Source organism: Melanostigma gelatinosum (assembly GCF_949748355.1).
Source record: "Melanostigma gelatinosum genome assembly, chromosome: 6".
NCBI classification, from domain to species: domain Eukaryota; kingdom Metazoa; phylum Chordata; class Actinopteri; order Perciformes; family Zoarcidae; genus Melanostigma; species Melanostigma gelatinosum.
Window position 1 is genome coordinate 17002983 of NC_136639.1, and position 23460 is coordinate 17026442.

At 41.6% G+C, this 23460-nt stretch overlaps 1 protein-coding gene across 1 annotated transcript in view; it reads right to left on the bottom strand.

The window, feature by feature from the left end:
- The window catches only part of grid2 (glutamate receptor, ionotropic, delta 2), a gene marked incomplete at both ends in the record, with an annotated part of 423012 nt that overhangs the window by 118233 nt on the left and 281319 nt on the right, over window positions 1-23460 (bottom strand). The window contains 3 exons of the mRNA XM_079271038.1: window positions 7407-7526; window positions 11094-11255; window positions 15547-15720. Coding sequence (XP_079127164.1) covers window positions 7407-7526; window positions 11094-11255; window positions 15547-15720 — 456 coding nt within the window. The remainder of the gene's footprint in view (window positions 1-7406; window positions 7527-11093; window positions 11256-15546; window positions 15721-23460) is intronic.

Genomic DNA, 23460 nt, shown 5'->3' on the forward strand with positions numbered 1-23460 from the left:
CTACATGGGAGTCAAATGAGAAGATCAGTTTCAATTTTTATCTTTGTAGGTTTAGTAGGGAGATCGCTCCATGACAAAGCAGGGCAATAGAGCTCATCTTAGTCGAAGCAATACATGTCGGCGCTAATACATCCAGCCATCACCTGGGTTTTGAGTTTTTAACTGCAGGAAAAGTCAGCAAATGAACAAGACTAATGGGAAGGGGCCTTTTTTCATTGTGCCTAGCTTTTGTAAGATCACCTCTTGTTGAAACAAAGTATTGTATTTTTTCTTTTCTATGTGTATTAATCCAGAATTTGTTGAAAGCACATTTGATGGAGCTAGACAAGGGGTTCCTCTGTACTGCTGTAGTTTGTGCTAAGCTAAGCTGCACACGTCTTAACATGTCATTTTTGTTGTGAACAATGAGAGATGACATTTATATTTTCATCCCTCCCTGCTCCTCAGCTCTTCCCTCCCGTTTCTTTTCACTCTCCCATCTTCCTTTCACCCATGCATCTTTTACTTCATCCTCCTCCTTCCACTTCCTGCCCCCGCCATTCTTTTCCGCAATCTCCCACCTGGCCTGGAGGAGGGGGAGACATGCTGCATAAAGACAGCACGGAACATTTCAGAGAAATAGGGATCTTCCCCCTTGGAGATATTTTTTTTTCTGTCACTATCTTTCCGCCCTTCACTCTTTGCTTGTTTTCACCCAGATTTGAGTTCACTTTCCCTCTGATTTATTGATCTCAACTTGCTAACTGCGTCTCATTTTTCTGACTCACATCATGATAACAATATTTGACGCATACTCGTACCTCCTCCCTTTCTCTTTTTCTCATCACCCTCTCCATCTCACCCTGCAGGAGTTTTTTACACAATTGTAATCATCACTTCCAGTGGTTTTTTCCCCTCATAACCTCCCTAAAATAGCGCTGGCTAACTAGCCCTTTAGAGCTGCATCCTCTCTACTTTGTTCCATGATCAGAGGGCGCGCGAGAGGCCTCTGTACACTATCTACATAATGTGCGTATAAAATCTCAATTCATTAAACACATTACGATGCCTATTGCCTTGTTAGCAACCGTGGCTATTTGATATTATCAGTATAGTCTTGATCCTGCCTTAAAGCCTTATTTAGTATTTTTTACCTCTGAGTAAAACGGTGTGCTTGCTTTGAAACACTGGTACAGTACATCTACAGTTTCATTTTTAATTGCACCAACTGTTTTGTAGACTTTTTTTCTCTTAACTATATGCTGAAACTGCTTCGAATGCACTTTAACAGAGTCCCTTTTACATCTAATCTCTAATTTGTGTTTAAATTCGAAACCTGTCACAACAGAGTTTTAGCCACTCTATAGCTTCATGGCTCTGGGAATGTTGGTTATTCGGTCAATCCATCACTTTGGTCCAGAATGAAATATCTAAATAACTCTTACATGGATTGATGTGCAATTCACATTCACATGATTTATTCTAACGACTCAGGCAGATCCCCTGGCTTTTCCTCTGGACCACAATGAGGTTGACATTTGAGGTTCTGAGTTAAATGTCTACAGAATGAAGCCATGACATTTGATCGAGATTTTTCATGTTCCCCCTCAGGAATTGTAATAACTTTTTATTAAACACTATCATTAAATAAACAGTTTCATCCAATAGTTTGGTTTATCATCAAATACCTGAAATACTAATAACTGTTCCATGAGCCTCAGCTGTAAATTCTAAATAGCAAATGTTAGCATGCTACATGCTAAACTGAGATCCCAATCCAGTAACGTTGCACATATAGAAGGCGTGTTAGATTTCAACAGCTAATATGTGGATGAGTGCTGGTGTACTCCTGCACTGTGAGGCAGATGCATCTGATAGAGAGCAGCAACAGGATATTAGTCTGTGAGCCAATACAAGTGACCGTTTGAGAAGGAACAACAAACAACAGGACGTTACTATCCACATGTCTTACTGTGTTGTGCCAGACTAATCCAATAAGCCAAAAACATGCAAATGCCAACCATTAAATATATCTTTTCATAGCTTGTTCAGATTGTCCACATAGACTACAATGTCAAAGAAAAGCTCTTAAAAGACTCTCTCACAAAGATTAAAAAAGCAGCTATATACTGTAAATCCAACAGAGTTGGAACAGGTTAAATAAAAGATTTCCCTCCTAGTTCTGTGACGAGAGCTCACAAAACATGTAATGGAAGAAATGTTTCTTGCATGATGGCGGGACTGCGAGGGGGGGTTCCAAGGTCCCATGACTCTCTGAAGTCACTGAGCGTAATTCACCACATACGTCAGATGAGACTGAGATCATAATTGAAGGTGACCTCAATTTAAGAACACTGCAGTTTGCAGGCCATTGATTCTTATGAAGAGGGAGAATATTTTGCTCTGTCTTCCAAAAAGATGGCCAATATGTGCCGAGGGGGAAACGAGAGCGTGAGAGTGTAATGATTGTGACTCTATTACGACCCGTGCTGCCGTTTCTATCTCTTGTGCGGGATCTATGAGGATTTGGTCATCTATCCCCCTTCTAGCTGTCTCTCTAGCTCTTCTCTCAGTTTCATTTTACCTTTCTCCTCTTCAAGCCTTTCCCTAATCTAGCAACGTATCAGCTTTCTCCCATCCACTCATCACCTCGCCCTCCCTATCTTCATTTTCTCTCCCCGCTTAGCCACAACCCTTTTTTTTTTATTGTTGCTGGTTCTAAAGTACAAATCGAATCAGCCATTTTTCCTCTCTGAAGGCATTTAAGATGTCGCAGATAGCTAACGAAGCAATTACACATGGCAGACTTGTCGCCTCTGTATAAGGGAGCAGTGGAGCCTGGCATGCCCGTAGATGTATAGAGAGAGATATATATATATAGGCTTCCATGTAGTACAGCCCCTGAAGGTAATGGAGCAGACAGACAATTTTACCACAGTGTCACATTCATAATTATGACGATCTGAGGTGTCTGCTATTATCATAACCCTAGACAACTATATGCATATGTGAGAAGTGTGTTGGGGAAATATATCATGACAAAGGATTGTGGTTTGAAAAAGACAAATTTGGTTTGTGGAGAAAATGAGAAGTCGTCAGAATAATTACTTAATTAAGGTAAGACAGGAAAAAAGAATAAGGCTGGACTGTGTGGCTGCCATTAGTGAGACTGAGCAGGGATGAGAAGGAAGACTGAAAGAGAGGCTAGAACAGTGAGGGAGGATTGGAAAGAAATATCAGGTTAAGTGGTATTCTCAACAGAATGTAGAGTTAATACTACAATTAAGGGCGTCTTGATGTACCGTGTGATAAGGCAGACACACACTCACTTTATATCTCAACACACCAGTAGTTGCACTGCAGTTGGGCTCATCGGGGCCTGTTGTCCATAATTCAGAATCTTTCTTGCAAGCACTGAACGCCTCTCCTATGTAAAATACATCCATTATCCATATTTCTTTACAAGACACAGTGTCCTGACAGCAGTCGGGTACAAGAGAAATACATTTGACTTCATATGGTATGGAAGTTAATGCACATGGTGTGGGCAGAGAGAGAGAGAGAGCGAGAGAGAGAGAGAGAGAGAGAGAGAGAGAGAGAGAGAGAGAAAGAAAGAAAGAGAGCTATAATTTATTCAGAAAAAACAACCAATGTTTATTTAATTTGGTTCAAGCGTTGGACCTGCTTCTTCTAGGGAAGTTCATGTCCCCAACTAGATGCACAATGACTACAGGGTAAAGGCTGAATAATAGAATGAAGGTTGCACCGTGGAAGGTTTGCAAATGCTAAGGATGAAATATTTAGCTGATTAGCCTTCTAGCATGTGACCATAGGGAATGTTAAATACATGATAACGTTAAAGTGTTGTAACACCGAACAGACCACTTCAATGATTGGATACATCCAAGAGAATTCCTTCAAGGAAATACTTAACTAATATGTTATTATCTATTCAGGATGTTGACAGATGTGTACAGGTAACCCCTGAGTGAGAATGTTATTCATTGGCTTAGTTTACACTGTTCCAACTGCAATTTTTGCTTTTATTCGTTTTGACTGAGACAAAATCGGCTATGAGCCAAACGAACACACCAAGGTCAATTGTTTTTTTCAAAAATAAGGATCACTTCAGTTTTTTTCATCATGTCAAATGATTGGCATGGTATGAAGAGTGGAAGCATATTGGATGGTAATATTTGAAGGCATTATAATGCAAGCCAATCACCATTGACGGTGGTGATTCATACAGTATAATTAACCGGGGAAAGTGTTGTCATCATTACACAAGGGGAAGCTGTTAACCTCTCCGTCTCTTCAGACGGGAATAGAATAAATACTTCTTACACATAGCAGTTTAAGTGAACACAGATAATGGAATGCTTGAACAGCATGAGATTTGTTTTTCTCCTGCCATCCCGGGATCTTAATTTCCTTTTATCTTTTCCTTCCACATAAACACACTGGGGGAGGCAGGATTTTGCGTTTGGCTTTTCTTCATGGAGGTGGAGTTGTATGTATGTATGTATGAGCCATTTCCACGAACCTTTTCTCCGGCCTGACGTATATCCGCCATGCTTTTATTGCAGGTCAGACGCTCTGTATGAACACCATTTTGAGAAGGCGATATCATCTAGAAAGGCACGGTTCAGCTACAAGGTAAAGTTAATATGCAGGCGCTCTGAGAGGAATATTCGCCTCTCCTTAGTCATTTGATTCCATGTATGAATTTAATTGAAACACAATGGCGGACCAACAAATCTTAAGAGTATTAAGGGAGACCGTGGCAGGAATACTGTATAACAAGGGCCTTCATTCTCTCAGAAGTAATTATGCTCTCTGATTAGGGAATTGTGCCTAAATTTAATTATGCTGTGCTTTAAAGATTAATTTTGTCTGTGATGGCATGCTGCGTTATGTTGGTGTCTCACCACATTGTTCAATATCACAGCTCACTATCTCAACTGTTATCCATCCATTTGTCCATCTATTATTCTGTCCCACTCTCTCTGTGCCGATTGCTTTTTCTCTGAAAATGAAGGTGAATATCTACTGCTCTATGAGGAGCTTCAAAACCAGTGGGTTCAGCACACAAGTGTGTGTGGGGGCGTGTGTGTGTGTGCCTGTGAGAGGAAGGGGTGTCTCTCAGGAGGCCTGTTAAAATTCTTAATGCATGTGTCATTACCACATACCACTTGAAAATGCTTCTAATTAATCTAATTGACACCGGGCTTTAATGAGGGGGAGGTGAGCTGCTGGGCTTATGCTGCATCCATAACAATAAATAAATAAATGCAACCAGGAACACTGTGAATTCAAAGGTATACACATGTAAAGTAGCTTTCAATGCTTCTTTGCATTAGTTACACCGCACAGGCCTCGACAGTAAGGGTTGCCAGGTTGCAATTGGCAATAATATTTGTTGCATTAGTGATATTTTAATATTGCTGTTACAGTCAGATCCAGACAATACTGCACGTGACATTGCTGCACGTGTGTTGGTGCGTATACCAATCATTAACAGTTAATTGACGAGATTAGTGCCTTCCATGCAGGGGTGCTGTGGCTGAAGTGCCTGAAATGCCGCCCAGCTGCAACATTAACCTGATGCACAAACAGGTTGAATCCATCATTCACTGCCAGCTGCAGTGTAGGTGCAATTATTAATTCTGACATTCATTTTAACCGTTGAAATGAAAGCATTCATCTGGCAAAATTCTTATCGTCAGTTAATGGTTACATATTTTCATATACGGAGCAAATTAAGCTTCATGATGAAGAGTTCAATTAACCCATCACGATCACAGATGAAAGTGCAAATTGATTCAACTGACAAAGAACCAGATGCACCTGAAAATAAAAGGAAAAAGGAGATTTGTGAAGTCTTAATGGACAAAGCAACCATTACTGGTTGTCATCCTTAAGCTGGAAGAAAACGTATCCTGCAAAGCATGTACGAGATATAAATAATGTATGCAATAATTTGCCACTGTTGAGTGTCCGAGCCTACAATATAGTGGCTGGCTAAGTAATAAATACTCCTCCGTGCAAGTGGGTTGCAGTAGGTAGAGTAATAATGACCTTGTTAATTTAAAACAGGAGCATTAAATGACGCGCGGGAGAGGTTTGCTGTGACGAGACTGCAGACAATGCAGACTCTGAACTGGGCCCTGGACAACAGTCTAACCCAGATGAAAAGCCTAGTAAGGATCAACACATTGAGAGACTTGTCATTAAATTGTCAGCATATGCTGTATTTGTCAGGATCCAGGATCCCTGTCTGACCCGTTGTGTGTTTCCCCTGATCTCCTCTCCGGAGCCCTTCTGCCCGTCCGGCCGGCCGCCGGAGCACCTGTGTCGAAAGCAATCTGCCGGTCAGAGCCAGTCACCCCTCCTCTGGACCCCTCCGCCCACCCTGGTTGGCCTTGTGGCTGTGGGGACGTCCCTCCTCCGGACCCCCTCCATCCACCCTTTTTTGTGTCTGGTTGTACGTCTGGAATCCGTTCCTTAAGGGGGGGGGGGTACTGTCAGGATCCAGGATCCCTGTCTGACCCGTTGTGTGTTTCCCCTGATCTCCTCTCCTCATGTGTAAACTCTGGTCCTGCAGTCTGGGGTTGTCAGGTCGTACCGTCTTTCACCCGCTTCAACCCCGTGGCATCCTCTGCCCTCCTTGTGTTCTACGGATTACACTCTGCCGCTCTGCCCTCCTTGTGTTCTACGGATTACACTCCGCCGCTCTGCCCTCCTTGTGTTTCACGGACTACACACGCCGTCAAGCTGCCAGCCCTCCGGTGTCGAGCCACGGGCCTCACACCGTCGATCTGCCACTCTGGTGTCGGACCACGGGCTCCACACCTTCCTCTCTTAGTCAGGCTAAATAAAACCTGTTTCCATTAACTTCTGTCTCCTGTAGTCTTGCATTTGGGTCCTACCCGTGAACTCCCATGACAGTATTATGCTAAAAGGTTTCATTTTTGGTTGTTGGTGTGCCGCGGGATCTTTTTAATGTAAAAAATGTGCCGCGGCTCAGAATAAGTAGAAAAACACTGTCCTATACTACAGAAACCACGAGGCTGGACAAGCACTGGACAACTAGTGGGCAGCTTAACGACTTCCTTTATCACACAAAACATTATGTGACGAAAATTTCAGTTTTGGCAACCGTAAACCAATGCCATCTACTTTTGAAAGTTAGTGTGGAGCCCTGCCACATTTATAAAAAGTTTCGAAACATCCATCAAGGTCACAGCTACAAGCAAAGAAATGTCTGTGTCTATATACGAGATGAAAATAACGTAGCGAGCAGGTTCAGGGGAATTCCCTGGCAAATCTAGGAATCATGCATAATCCACTCCACACGTTAGAGCAGAAATGACTCCGCCTTCACCCTCAGTAGTACTCCACACACAGGGGTTCTGTTTGCTACTTACCCTTCTGACTCCTCGGCCCCTGTCCTCCCCATAATTTGTTCCCAGGATTTCAAAGAAGATGTTGGGGTTAGAGCCGTTGTTATTGAACTCCAGGAAGCTGGTGAGGCCGCTCACTCCGAACTGTGGAGACAAGACAATGTTTTTATTTGACTGTTTATTTTCACTGGTTCTGTAGTTTGGTAAAATAATTCATTGCATTGTGTTCATCAGAGTCGTTACTTTCATCATGATCTTTATCACTATAATCATGTCAGCTCTCATCAATGGCGCAATCTTCTTTTGGTTATAATAGACCTCATCAAATGATTATATCTCATGAGTAGGTAAATGTACAGAATAGGTAAATGTTCTGGTTTCTGTAATAAACTAAGATGTTGTATATGTACATGGGTGCATGCTATTTGCTTGTGGAAAATCCCACTTAAGATATGTTGCCAAATTGAGCAGTCGACATCACGCAGAGGTGTGTGTAATAAGCACCAGGCTGATGGAATAAAAGTGTGGTTGGACTTTGCACTGGAGGCGTGCAATCTTGTCTTATGTGGAGAGGTAGATTTACACACAAGCTTACAAACACAAAGAGACACACACACACACACACACACACACACACACACACACACACACACACACACACAGTGTCAGTCCCCAACCTTTGCTCTGCCTTCCCGCTGTTGTGACCTGTCACGGAAAGTGAAACTGTGCCTCAGGGAAGGTGAGGTGTTATACTCCATATGATTCATGCTCTGTGTGTGTGTGTGTGTGTGTGTGTGTGTGTGTGTGGGTGTGTGTGTGTATGTGTGCTCCTGTGTGTACGAACATGGATTGTAGAGTTCATACGCAGTGATTTGGGCTATGATGCAAGCATACAAGCAAAAATATACACTTGCATCGTGTGTTCATGTCTAATCACATGGACACTTGCATAGATAGCCAACACCACATATCTCATGTCATTACACTTTTTCATTTTTCTTTTTAAACTTGCACCATAACCTTGTATGTGTAACACTTCCAAAATCATTATATCTATTCAGGAACATTTGTGTGGGTGCATTTCTTGTGTTACGTCCTTAAACACGCATGTGGATGTATTTTTGTATGTGTACATTATGTGAGTACACATGAATGGGGGGGGGGGGGAGTTGCATTAGTATCTTCTTGATGAGTATAGATCATATAATACATACATTATGTTAATGTACTATTTGGTACTAGACTAAATTGACATAGCACTATGTTTCATAGCAATAAAGCATGTTTATATGCCTCCTTTAAACTGGGCAGGGGGCTCGGGTACTGTTCATTGCCTCTCATAATTATTCAGTAAATTAATGTTGGCAGCTCAGTATTGAAACAATACATTCACAAATTGTCTTTCATTTATTTGCACCTGATTCAAAGAACATGCCACTGGGCTCATGAGGCTGAATACAAATTTGAGAAATCAATAAGGAAGAAGGTGTTTTTTTGATGTTTCACAGTTTCTTAAAAATAAGATTAAAGTGGACAAATCAGTTTGATAACACAAATCAATAATGAATATGAAAGAGTTCCCCGTAGGGACAATAGAGTATATCTAATCTCATCCTGAGCTGGGACTTTGAATCAGCCTCATGGGCTCTGGCTGGAGATCTTGGCTTGTTTAAAAGTGATCAATAACATTTTAAATGAAAGGGTATGTATGTATACCAGCGGTGGGCCGTCAGGGCCAGCAAAGCCTTCTCTGCTGGCCTAAACAGGATCACAAAGTTACAGCGATTTTATAATTTAATAATTTGTCATGAATACACTACATGTATTCTAATTATTTTTCCCATTACCTTATTTTCTCATTGCATAGCGACCGTCTTCCTCTGTTGCTCTGCTTCCAGCACAGCTTGTTTTAAGGAGAGCTTTTATCCAATCAGATTACGCCTTTATTATTATATTTGCTTTTCTACATCTGCAGTAGCAATAATAATAATAATGGAACTGATGCCAGGCTGCTGAACTTAACTCTATTCCTGCTCAGGGCTCTTCAACACAGCTCTGTTGACAGCCATCGGGGTTGGTATAACAGCCGGGGCTGCTGATGAAAGTGTTGCCAAACCTCAGCCTGATCTCAAGGTGAAATGCAGAGATAGATATGAAAGCCATTGCGTCGCGATAATTATTGTCTGACACTAATCCTAAATTAGCATTTCACTTGGCTTCATCATTCAGTCAAACTGCCATCCCTGGAGTAGTTTTTTTATTGATATCAAAACAGAGGGCATTGATCCAATTGGATTTAACAGTGATGAAAGTGTTGCCAAACCCCAAACTCAAGGTGAAATACAGAGATTCATAAAATCACAGCTCCGGGATGAAATCCTTTATCTTCCTAAAGTCAACTATTGAGGAACTGAGCAAAACTTGATTATTGATGCATGTGCTTCCTATAAGGTATGCGATCGTTTGAATTCATGAGCACCTGGGTCATGAAGTCTCTGGAGCTTAGACAGGAACTTGGAAACTTTCAGTTTATTGTGATACCAATACAAAAATGCTCGACTTATTGAAAGCCTCATTGTCCATCCCTGGAGGGGATTTTAGCTATACCAAGCAATGACAATGAATTTAAAAGTGACTGCAGCTTGATGTTTCTAGAGTGTCTCCAAAATACCATGTAATGAGCACAATGTCTTGAAATGCAAATACATGAACCCTAAATGATTTTTTTTTTTTCTTGTATTGGGGATGAGCATAAGCTTTTTCTCTTTCAACTGTCGTAATCAGGACTCAGCTGCAATGTTCTCTGTGGGTAAAGACTTTTTAGGCCATTTTCAAACTGGCATTCACTCACCTAAGCATCACACAGCGGTCGAGGACCGCAGGAGGCTGATGAAACAGACAGACGGGCCACAAACGAGGTTCGAGTCTGATCACTTTGGGTCATTGAGATATCAACGACCGATACAAATCAGGAAATGGTTTATACAACCGTCGGTTGTATAGTGTAAATCAGATTGCACTGATCGCTTATACTGTGTCTTTTACTTTTTAAAAAGACTCATTGTCGCATATTTCTGTACACAGTGTATGCTGGTTAAGCAATGTCTTGGTCTGATTACTTTTTTGTTGAAAAATGATCTATAATGTTTCGCAACGCAGTATCTGAGCTATCTAAGTTGATTCTCGTCAATCTAAGGTTATTATGGAACATGATCGAGAGAGAGATTTCCCACTGCTCCAGTCATTCATACATGTTCACTCCATGCCTGTGAATCTCTGTTCATGGTCAAAGTGGGGCAGTTACTGGGTTTTAATACTGTCCACAACAATCTCCAGTTAAAGAAGGCTGACTATGTAGGGAAATATGTTACAGACAAAACGTTGACACATGAGCGCAACCGTTACCTTTTCAGGATGTTTGCTAAGAGTATTGCAACACTCAGGGGTGTGTGTGTGTGTGTGTGTGTCTCCACATGTGTCCATGCACCCACACAAAGTTATCCAGAACTCAGGAAGTATTCCTCTTGGAACAGGCCTTTACCTCTGTGCCAGCATGTGTGTGTGCGCGTGTGTGTGTGTGTGTTGGGGGGGGTTGTGCCTTCAGGTGTGTGTACCAGAGACACTAGTATGCATTCTAGTATACTGAAGTTGAATGCCTTCCTACATGGCTTGAGGAGAAAGGTGTGTGTGCTTCCTTCTGCATCGCCATACCTTTTTGACAGTATCCAGCATGCTCTTGCCTCCCTGCCACGGTTTGGAGTTCTTCCTGATGCAGTTCAGACTGGCCATGCTGTGCCACTTCCTATCCTCCAGCTTTCTGTGGAAGGTGTTGGCCAGCAGCAACACAGTGTCATAAATATAGCGGTTGCTGATCTACAAATGACAGAAGGCACACAAAAAGAAAGAAAGTGAGACAATACGATAAATGCAGACATTTTACTTTTTGCTGAAGATGCTTTACGGGGGACTTGCTTACATTGCTGTGCTACAATATGTTACAAGAAACTCTACTATGAGGTCCAAATGACCAATGTCATGCTAGCATGTGCTTCAGTTTAGTTTGTGTTTCTCCTTTGGTTATGCAGCTGGGAAAGATGGGACTTCTGCAGATATTAGTCGTTTGAAATCGTCCTCACACTTTCATGCTGAAATACTATGAAAGTTAAATGTTTTACTTGCATTACATATCCTTCATCACTTTGATCAAACATGTTGCATGTTCTCTATCTGCCTGTGCGTATGTTTCCCGTACCTGTAGTGCTCACACCTACAAACACACACTCGCATAGAAGAAAAGCTTTAAGGATGACATTAATTAAAATGTATTGACAGATTCTTGGCACCACGGAATAAGATGGAGAGGGGTGGGGGAGGATACGGAGTGGAGCTTATTCAGTGTGTGATCTATCGTTATGTGATTTACAGAGCCTCCTGTCTCTGTGTTGATGAGAAAATAACAAACGCATGATTCTAGGCACGCACACACGCACACACACACAATTAGACATGGAGGTGATGCGCATCCACTCACATTAAAGCTAGGGTTAATAATGTTGAGAAACTAGCAGTACGCCAGAATTTGAAAAAAAATGATCAAACGCAGCCCAGTGTTGCCAACCCTTTTCCAATGAAAATAGCTAGCAGCACTCGCTCCAAAAGTTGCTAAATCTAGCGAGACAATCGCAACGCTGCCAACACTGACAGCCTGTCCCTTCAGGACAAATTCAGTTGAATGTAATGTCGCTCAAAGTAGTAGGGTCAAGATCAAAGTCTGAAACACCCTGTTATGAACCCTAAAAGTCACTTTAACCCTTGGTCAGTCCGTTTTTTTTTCATCTTTATGTCTTTTCATCGTGTGCAGGTTACATGAAACGGTAATCTAGCATGCAGATGTGACACAGTGTATAAAAGGCTAAAAACACATTTCAGTGTTGTGTTAATTCACACCAATTACATTGCATTACGTGCAATATCCAAATCGACTTACAATTCAGATTCTATCACACCGTAGGCACAGCTACGGCAGCAAATTTGGGGTGAAGTGTCTTTCTCAAGGACACATCGAGATGCGACTAGCAGAGCCGGAGCCGGGGATCATACTGTTGATCCTCTGATTGAAGGTCGGCCCTGCTATCCACTTACCCACCATTCTAATCAAGACATTGTCTTTTGCAAATAACTCCCAGCAACCATGGAACCAAAATGCAATACAACACAGATCAGAGGAGACTATCAGCTCCCAGGGTTTGAGAATCTCTTTCTCCTTCAGGTTGTGTCGGTGTTCTCGTTGGACAAAAGCGGTAGTGGTTCTGACCCGCTGGCAACAATGGCAAGCATTAAGAACACTTACATAGAAATAGGCAGTCATCTTGCTGATGGTCTCGCTGACTTATGTCGGTCATATAGAGCATCAGTATTAAATACAGACTGTTTCATAACCAGATCAAGGTTTCTTGTAGCAACTTTAAGAATTACAAACTTTTTTGGACATTTTTAACAGAGGAGAGCTGGAGACTCAAATGGTTGAATTAAATTCCAGGCTAAAAGATGAATTCAGTGCACGTACAGCACACTCTACTCTGTCTGAGCAGTGTTTTGCTTGTTCAAGTCTATCACTCTGCTTCCAGCATGCTGTTCTTAAAAGTGAGGGAACCAAGTGGGAACGTGGTCATGGCAAAGTTTTCCATTGTTTGAAGAATTTATATGAGAGATGATAAGATGAGAAAATATATGCTCCTGGTTACTTGTCGAATAGTTAACTGACAGACAGAAAACCCATATAGTGGCAAGTTGATCTTACATCTAACTTTTCTCTCACTTTTTTATTGAAGTATTCCTGCTCTCACAGTTTTGTCGTAGTCTTTTGCTTACTATCTTTGTCCATCTATTATTCTGTTCCACTCTCTCTCTCTGTGTGCCTATTGCTTTTTCTCTTAAAATTAAAGTGAAAATCTACTGCTCTATGGGGAACTTCAATGATCAGTGGGTTCTGCACTCCAAGTGTGTGTGTGTGTGTGTGTGTGTGTGTGTGTGTGTGTGTGTGTGTGGTCAGCCTGAGTTGATGTGCTTCAGTGCAGTGTGAAATTGGGCTTCTGGGCCACTCTCTGACCCCTGAGCTGATCCGCTTCCTCTGTCTCTATTTCTCTCTCATCCCTCGTTTCCTCTCCCTCTCAAATTTAAACACCCACCCACTCACACACACACACACACACACACACACGCACACACACACACGCACACGTGTTGTTTTTACTCTCGCTCTCAACAACACATCGTCCTTGACGGAAACGTGTTACACTCGCGTGCACACACATAGGTGGATGCATGTACACTCATGGTCCTCCACAGTAGGATGAACAAATACAGGACTCTACCCAAAACACACTTGAGAAGCACTCGATTCATATTCGGACACACAAGGCAAGCAATATTTATATGCATTATTCAATGCTTCAGGGCCTCCAGGAGTTAACAATGTCTTATCATGTATGGCAAGCCTCAAACCAAGTCAAGGCTTTAATCAACTTTCACTTTATGTATTTAGCTGGTTTTTTCACCTTTCGGGCATTTTCTTTGTTTATTTTATTACTTCAATGTATTTTATTTGATTAAAAAGCATATCAATTCATTGATTACAGTGGGAGAAAGCCTAGAACGGCGCTGTCTTTGGTTTGAAAGGGAGACATCCACAAAAAACATGAAGGCTACGTTTCTGTTTTCAATGTATTTCCAACTTTCATCAAATGCTTCCCCCAGGGCCTTATGCATCCACATAAATCAACAGCACATTAATTCAATTTGATATTTTTTTTTTGTCTTGACACATAAATAAGATTGTTTTGACTCACATACACACAAAAAAGGGCTAATAATTGCATACATATTGCCACCCTGGGGGACATGTTAGTGAAGTAAAGAAAATGTGAAACCGTCGTGTTTGTCAGATAGTGTGGTTTGAGTGAAACACATATACGGGTGTGAGCCAGATTTTTTAAAGATAATTATTGTTCCAGGTAAAAAAACAACAATAACAATGTCAAATCAGCAAGCCCCGTGTACTGGGAAGCATTTTGGAACAGGAGACATGGTAAACAACAACACTGGGAGCAGTTTCAGAAAGACAACATGGAGTTCCAGAGCGCCGTTTAAATACATTACTTGTTTGACTTTTGAAATATTTAGCAGAACCCAGTGAGCAGTGTGTAAACAAACATTTGAGAGTCTTTCAGGAGATGTGTGCATGCACTGTACAGCATGTAACTCAGAGACATATGTATTACACACACACACATACACACACACTGAGCCACAATTAAGTGTTGTGTTTTTTGTCACTGAATGTCAAGGTTTTGTGTCGCATGATTCAACACCAATTACGTATTTTACAGGACAGGATGGAGCAATCAGCTCGGGCTCATATAAAGATTGTTTAGAGTCACTGCATCCAAATGAGCCTCCAACATGGCTGACAGTCAGTTCTGAAGCCATGAAAATGAAAATAAATTCTTGGGATATTTTCCTAACTATATGATGGATTTGTGCTCGTTGGAGTAAGTGATACCACCAGAAAACAAGCTTCTCCTTAAATCTATTACACTGTGCTATGCTGACTACAGCACTGCTTTTTATTGGGGGCAAAGTTGCCCAATAATGCAGTTGGCGATCAATTGACTGTATCCCCGCTGGACAGCCCTCTCCACTTTGAGGAAAAGAAAAGACTCCCTACTGCAGCTGTGGCTATTTGGCGATCATTGATTTTAATGACTGAAGCTTTCATTGTAACATGTGAGCAGCGTTCCAGCTCACTGAATAAACATTCACAGCCAACCTTTTCGTGACATATTTAAAGTGAATTTGGATGCTGACACACAAGAATAGTTAAGTAAAAAAAACATTTTTGGAGCAAGGTCATCTGCAGAGGCAAACAATGTGAACTGGACCATACGTGGATCTGAGATACAGAGAGTGAAAGAAGTTTGGTGTTTTTTTCCAGAACATCATACAAATATTTCAACTCAGCTTTCTTCAACCATACTTCTAGCGTCGCAAAAATATCATCTTATTAGCTGCTAAATACACACATAATAGACACAAAGCATGAAACCAGTATGCTTATTTGATTTGTTGAAAATCACTGACCTGCCTGACAAACAAACCAACTCACCTCCAACTGATGAGACTTGGGGTTTTTAGGGTCACACAGGGAAGTGTTAATCCTGTGGTTGTGTTTGACACAGCGCTGAGTTGTGTTCTGGGGCATGGGGAACGTCTGGCGCACCACCGTCAACCGACCGATCGACTTCATGACTAACTCCTGCAAGTCGTAGTCTGAGATCTCCTGAGAGGGAGGAAAGAGGAAAGAAGAGGAGGAGGAGGAGGAGGAGGGTGGAGGAGGAATGATTTGGGTTCAGAAAAGGAGGGAGAGGGGGAAGAGAAAAATCAATATCAACAACTCCATCACATCACTAGTTGTTGCAGGAGACCTACAGCCAACATTTTTCACAAGAAATGTACAAAAAACAGTAACAAAAAAAAAATCTTGATAAGACACCAATCCATAAAAGTCCCTGTAAAATGAGATGCTTCTAACTCGTACTCATAACACATATTTCAAGTGGTTTAGGTGTTGTTTTATATGCTCTACTTTTCCAATTATCACCACACTGAGCCGAGAAAAACCATCGTCAACGTCTTCTGCGAAAAAAGATGTGAAAGAGGGGAGTAAAAGCATGTGTTTGCATGTGCATGCATGTGTGTTTGCATGTACTCTGCATGTCCTTGCGAAGCCTTGGGGGAGGAATCATTGCTAATTTTAGCCCAATAGGACACAATCTCTCTCCCTCCCCTCCATCCACGGATCTCCATTCATCCTCAGCGAGTGCACGGGGTCATGTGGCGACGCGATGAGAGCTGACGTTTATCGTCCCTGGTGGAGGTAACGCTGCCACCAACCGAGACAGCCTGTGCAGTCTTTGAGTATGTGCGCGGTGGGTATCTGTGTTTTGTGTGTGCTCGAGCGCGTCTTGCGTGCACAAGCCAGTTTTATGTGTAAAATCCGTGTGTATGTGTGCATATGTTTTCAGGGGATCCCTCTGATTACGCCGAACCCTTTAGATTCCGTTTCATTTGCGCATGGCAGCCTGCTTGACAGGACGGATGCGACATACATAAATAAGCCATCACACACACACACACACACACTTTATAGTAGTGAGAGGTAATGTTAAAGGTACCACCGGTTCATTGACTAATCTCAATGGATTTCATTTGAATGTAATTAACGTTCATTAAGGCTAGTGAGTCCTGATGGGATGTGATCAATGGTGATTAGAGGTGGTATTGCAGGCTTCATTGGTATAGCTGCACTCATTTGCATTAATTATGTTGAAATATGGCTCTCGCTTTGTCTGCAAACATATGCATTTATTACTGAAATCATATTGATGCCGTTTCAAATATTTGGAATTACGTGAGATTTGAGACTCAAAGGAGCCCGCTGACACTTTGTTCCCTCTGCTGTCAAATTGAATGACATGTTCTTGAAATACAGTGAGTAAACCGAAGGTTCTGAATCTACAATGGATTTTAATTATTAAAAAAAAAGACAAAAGCAGACGAAAGGGGTGTTTATGCCTTGAAGAAGAACAGAAATAATGTAACAGGTTAACCGTGTAGCCTTGAGCTCTGAAGTATGTACTTTCTCAACAGTTCAAGTAAGGTTGTGTATTTGCTGGCTTTTGGGGGTAAGACGTGGCAAAAATCCCAAACAGTTGCTTCCATAAAACCCTGCAGGGAACAAACATTACAAAGCCAACAAAAAAAGATGCAGGACAGAGAGAAAAATGCTGAAAATTGCTAAAAAGGCAGATCTGTGGGCCAAAAGAGAATTAAGATTCATAGCGGGCAGTCAAGGGCATGCAAAGAAACATCAGCGGCAATGTTCCCTCTAAGCTGCGCGCTTGAGCAATCGCGCACTGCTCGCACATTCTCAGCGCACAAGAAAATCTATGCAGCGCATAAAATAAAATTCAACATAAACGTATTAATTAATATCTAATATTAGTCCTAATCTTATCTAATCAATTAAACCAATAATAATAATAATAATAATTTTGTTTTCTGTACTATTTTGCAACGTAACTCAGTGAGTGACAGGTGTCCAGCCAATGATACGATTCGGTTCACTTACGCTACGCAGCCAATCATAGCATTGACACTATTGCCCTGCCCATTCGCGCCGTGCAGGTTAGCTAGCTAACAACAGTGCGGCGGAGTTACGAGACGCAAATGCTAACCCTTATCATGGCGAAACGAACGGGCAGCGACATAAAGTCAAAGCAAGAAGCAGACGAAGCCATCAACCTGGACAAAGTGTACAACCATTGGAGAAGTGAGAAGGACAGACGTGAAAAATAAGGTAAAATTTAAGTCAGATTTGTGCATATTCTAGTGACATTTATTAAGATTTTTTACTTATGGATATTAACAGTGGTGTATAGTAACGAAGTAGAAATACTTCGTTACTGTACTTAAGTAGTTTTTTTGGGTATCTGTACTTTACTTTACTACTTATATTTATGTTTACTTTTACTTTTACTTCACTACATTTTGCAAAGAAAACTGATACTTTTACTCCGATACATTTCCCCTGAAACCTTCGTTACTCGCTACAAAATCAAATCTATCTTTAGAAACAAAATGAATCATGAGAGCAGCGTCGGGGACTGTGGTGGAACACAGACTGCAAGCAAGCAGGTTTGGTGAATCAGTGGTCCTAGCAGCAAGTTAAATCATTGGTCAGTCACGTTAATGCACAATTGCAAACAAGTGCTCTCAAAGCCGCGGTGTTTGATTCCCAGTGATTCCCAGGATGCTACATGCTATAGCTAGCGGGCGACTACCTGAGTATAATTCCACTCTACGATGACTGATTTCATGATGGAAGCAGAAATGGAAGCACCTGCTACTCCCGCAACAAACGACGGTGGTGACGAAGACCAACACCAGTGGATCGCTAGCGAGTTAGTGAGCTGAGGAAGTGTTGACAGTTGTGCAGCACTAGTTGCCTAACGTTAGCTGTAGCTATATACACGGATTGACAGGAGCCGCGAGAGCGCAGCATTCGGGGAATTCTTCGCAGCTGTGTGCAAGCTGTCTGTGACGCTGAACACACCTCTACCTGCCTCAGCGGCCTGTGAAAGGATATTTAGCATCGCAGGACTAGTCTTCAGCCCATGATGAGCGAGACGGAATTCTCGCAATTTTGAAAACCAACTTCTTTTGAAGATGAACAGGACATGTTTCAGTTTCAAGTAATGACTGGGTTGTTACTTTAGTATTGATCATGTTTTGATATTTGAGTCATGTTGTGGATGATCAGATGGAGTTATGATGGTAGCAGTCGCCCAATTGCAGATTCAGCTTGAGCAAAACCTTTGTATTCAAATCAGGCCCATAGGAGTTTACAAGGCAGGTGTCCTTTCTCAAACCACTGACCTGATGCATCAAGTGGATATGTTTTGCTGAACATAATATTATGCATTTGTCCTCTATATCCTCTAGTCTAATGAGCAGACTTATAAACGCACTGTTACAACTCCTTCATAGTGTCATATTGCTTTACGGAGAATTATGATGATAAGTTCATAGTAGATGCAAAAGTATACTTATGTACAATATATTATGTTTAACATTGTTGCTCCTGGATGGATCACAGCCAACCCAATTATGTTCAACACAGCTCCATGTCCTTGGTCATGGTGCCACAGCACTTAAAAGAATAAACTTCATAATTCTCACAATTCTAACCCTTTGCTTTTTTATTAACAGCATTTACTTGTACTTTTACTTTCAATGAACAGGTTATGATGTTCATTTAATGTTCAGGTTATGATGTACATTTAATATCAGAAAATTACTTTTGATACTTAAGTACTTTTGTACTTAAGTACAATAAATATCAGATACTTTAAGACTTTTACTCAAGTAGTATTCTAAGAGGTGACTTTTTACTTTTACTTGAGTAGTTTTCCAGTAAGGTATCTTTACTTTTACTCAAGTATAGCTTTTGAGTACTTTATACACCACTGGATATTAATCATTAAATTATGTTACTACTAGATAATTTATGGGGAGTAGAAATGATAATAAAAAACTGAGTAATTACATATTTTACAGACAGAGTTACAGGAATTTACACTGTATCACACAAGCTACAGCACACGTCATTGTGCAAAATGTGAATGTTTTAATGTGAACAAAATGTTATGTCTGAAAGGTGTATATGTATCATTTCTTCCAGAACAGGACCCTCACACAGGCCAAAGCAAGACTCTTCCCATGGCCAAGCAGGACTCTCACATAAAACATACTACACATCTCATGAACAACAAGATTTTTGTCTTTTTCCTTTAAAGTTTGTCAAATCACTTATATTAAAAGTAAACTAGTGAAAATTGCTGCTGTAATTTGATTCTTTTAATAAGCCATGTAACTTGCTATGATCCAAGGTTTTGAACAGGTGTGATACTGGTGTGTGGCCACAGCGTGCACATCTGATGTTGCTCACAGTGGTCCTCAGTGTGCTCAGGGAGCTTGTGTGTATGCCCAGACACATGAAAAATTAGAGGGAACATTGATCAGCGGGCAAGAATTATCCAAAGTGCCCCAGTCAAAGGATCAAACTCAAACAAACATAGATGCACAGGAAAACACACACACACACACACACACACACACACACACACACACACACACACACACACACACACACACACACACACACACACACACACACACACACACACACACACACACTGGAACTTTAAAGGAAAAGATCATGATGAGATTCGTCCTCTCAATGGGCGTTTGTGCATCTTTCTTCCTTTGTCACGTTCTATTTGCCTCTTCGTCTCTGTCTCTCTGGGGACGAACTTAACAGACTTCACCCAGTGTGACTTCCAGTGGTGGCGTGCTCTCAAAGCTGTTAGCCTTTTAACGGCTGAGCGTAAATAAATGTGACATGCATACGTACACACGCGTACTGACATGACCACACATATCGAATCACATGTGCTACATCAACACAGATTTACTGACGCAGAGCTGACACTCATCTCCTATTGTAAGACTGCTCCTTTTTCATGTTTCATTTCTCCCACAACTCCCTTTAGGCCACTTACTGTCAACCGTTCATGGGCTTCCTCAATCACAAGATCAAAGATATGTAGCATGTGAACTCTCTGGTTTAGTTTGGTGTGGTGCAAGTAAACCGAAACCAAATCGTTTTATTTTACCGTTTAACCAAGCATGGAATAATTACGGCTGATTGACTTATTAACTGGTTGAGAAAATCCATCACGAACACAAATCATCATATCTGCCTTGTTTTCCTATTCAGTCATTCAGTCCTAATAAGCATTTGAGCAAAGGTAGCATTATTGTTATTATCCACTCATCAATCAAAACCCCCTTCCAGCTGAACAATCATTGAGTCCTGAGGATGTTTTAGTGGCCCCCTGATCTGTGCACCAAGTCCAACTACATGTAACCAGAAACTGTGGGTAAGTCGTAACCCCAAAACGCCCTGCGGCTCATATATAGAGTGACTCATGTGTTGTTTACTCCATAAACTTGAAGTTTTGGTCTGCAGGCACCCCTATCAACCTCAACCCATCACCTCTCTCTCTCCTTCTCTAGTCCCCCGAGGGCACCAACTCCTCGTCTTCAGTGTTTTACTTGAAGATGAGAGTCAAAAGCAAAAACACATCCCTCATCCTCAATTGTTCTCGGCACTTCTCTCTCCTCAACTTCTGGCAATTTTCCACAACAGCCCCTAAATGTCTTCTTTGTCACCATTTCTTCCCCACATTCAGCCAATAGACTCTCCCTCCCCCGGTCTGTTGCATTCACTTCACAACGAATGGTTGAAAGTTCAACAGTTATGGTGGAGGGAGACTCAGATGGACTTTAAACTGGCTTTAGCTGTAGGTTACTTTGTGCGACGGTGTTTCTAGATTAATATAATAAACTATGGTAATCTTAGGATATGGCTAGCTGGTTTTAGGTGATGCTCAGCTTGGCACCTAAGCAGTGATTCAGTGCAGAGTATATGCAGGTATACACCGACTTATTTTGCAGTCGGCCACCCACTTCTTAATCCCCTCTGATGCGCATCTTCGTTATACATTGTTTGAGGGAACTATAATGTCACGACCGCTGATGTATCTCCTCGGGGATTGAAGCAATGTTTGGTTTTAATTAAAATGACGATTTGTAATTTCATGCGTTATTGTTGTTCGGACGATTATGTGCTAATGTCAGCTTTCACTTGTTGCCATGATAAATATGCACGTATTCTGCAGCCTGTCGGAGACACCAGTGCCAGTGAGACGAGGCACAGGAAGCCTCCTTTAGTCGCTGAGTACTTGGGGTTGGCACCGGACTGAAGCTGGCCGCTTACCATCATCTGTTTTCTCAACAACTAAGACGCTTGATCCCTGACGACACAGAGATACCACGTGATCCCAACATCGTCATACCATTGGCTCAAACAGCCATCTTCGGAGCGGAAATCAGATGCCAGATATCTTCCACAGAGATAAACAAAACATTCCTTTTGGACCTGTCAAAAATTTCAAAATGATTCATTCACAGTCAGGATGATTGTATAATAAGACCATATCCATACGACCTTTAATGAGGGGCAATCCTTAAAGTGACTGCATGCAGTGAGGCAGTACATTATAGTGGAGATGGATGACTATGTAGAAAACACTCAATAAATCTTCGGCGTGTCAAATCTCTGACAAAGCTGTGATCAAAAAGTTTTTGATTCAGATCCCTAGACCATGCAGGGACATCTGGATAGGAGTAGTGTCACACTTGCCTTTAACAAGACACACACAATATCCAACAGCTGCTGGAGAGCCGCTTAGCAACGACGGTCTTAGATGGCTGCAGTCATACTGGGCAACTTCCAGCTGTGCACAGAGTGTGCACGACTGTCAACTTGTTCTCCCCCTGCAAGCATTGTAGCTGTAAATAAGAATGTTCTTTAACTCAGCAGCTAAATGCAGCCTATAACTACGTTTATTTTGCATCTTCAGCATGTTTCCAAGAGCAATGAATGACCAGCGTAGATTTGTGGAGTTGGTACAATGGGTTTTGGTCGGGTTTCATTAACCAAAAGGTTTGACGATTGTTCTAAGACCGTATAATCCTTCAATCATATTCAAGGCATGAAGATCCCCCGAAATTTCAGTTACATGGCTTTGCATATCATGCACTGATACCTCTGACAGAAAAGCCTAATCTTGTCTCATCTCATTACCATGCGCTTGGTCCTTTAAGAGACAAAAAAGGCAGAAATGACTGTAGAGAATGAGAATAATGAAGAAAATAAAGAGTGTGAACGGCAATAGAAATGTTCAAGAATTACATTATGAGAGAAAATGGCAAGACCATGAAGAGCTTCAGAAGGGGTGAGGTCAATAGTGGAGGTATCCAACCCAAAACCGAAGAGAAAGACAGAGAAACGAGAAGCCATGAGCGTCCCTTATTATTTCTGCTCCTCCTCATCCTCATGCCCTCAGCCTGAGCAGAACGGAGGAGATAGGGGGAGGAAGGATGATCAATTATGAACTGTGAACTCCCCCTCAGTGGGGCTGTCCGACTGCTGGCTGTAGATAAAGCAGAGTTATGACAACCATACAGTACCCCCTCATCCATAATAAACCACAGGGAGGGAGAGCACTTTTACACAAAAGAATATTCATTCTCCAAAGAACCAGTATTAGAGAACTTTATGTAAAGCAAACTATTGTAGCCGCTCATCCATTTTAAACACTCCACTGCCTGACTTCACAGAGCCCATGGTGGGAATGTTGTGTCTGCATCAGAACAGTCTGTGACTAAAGTCAAATCTCGATAAGCAGAATTACGACATTGTAAAGTTGGAAATAAGGGAATAAAGATTTTCTTTAAATTATTTGAGAGCAATTTTTGATTTTAGATGGAAAGATGCAAATGGAAGAGATGCAGGCAAAGGATAAGACGGAGCCCCATTAAAAGTGTCTTT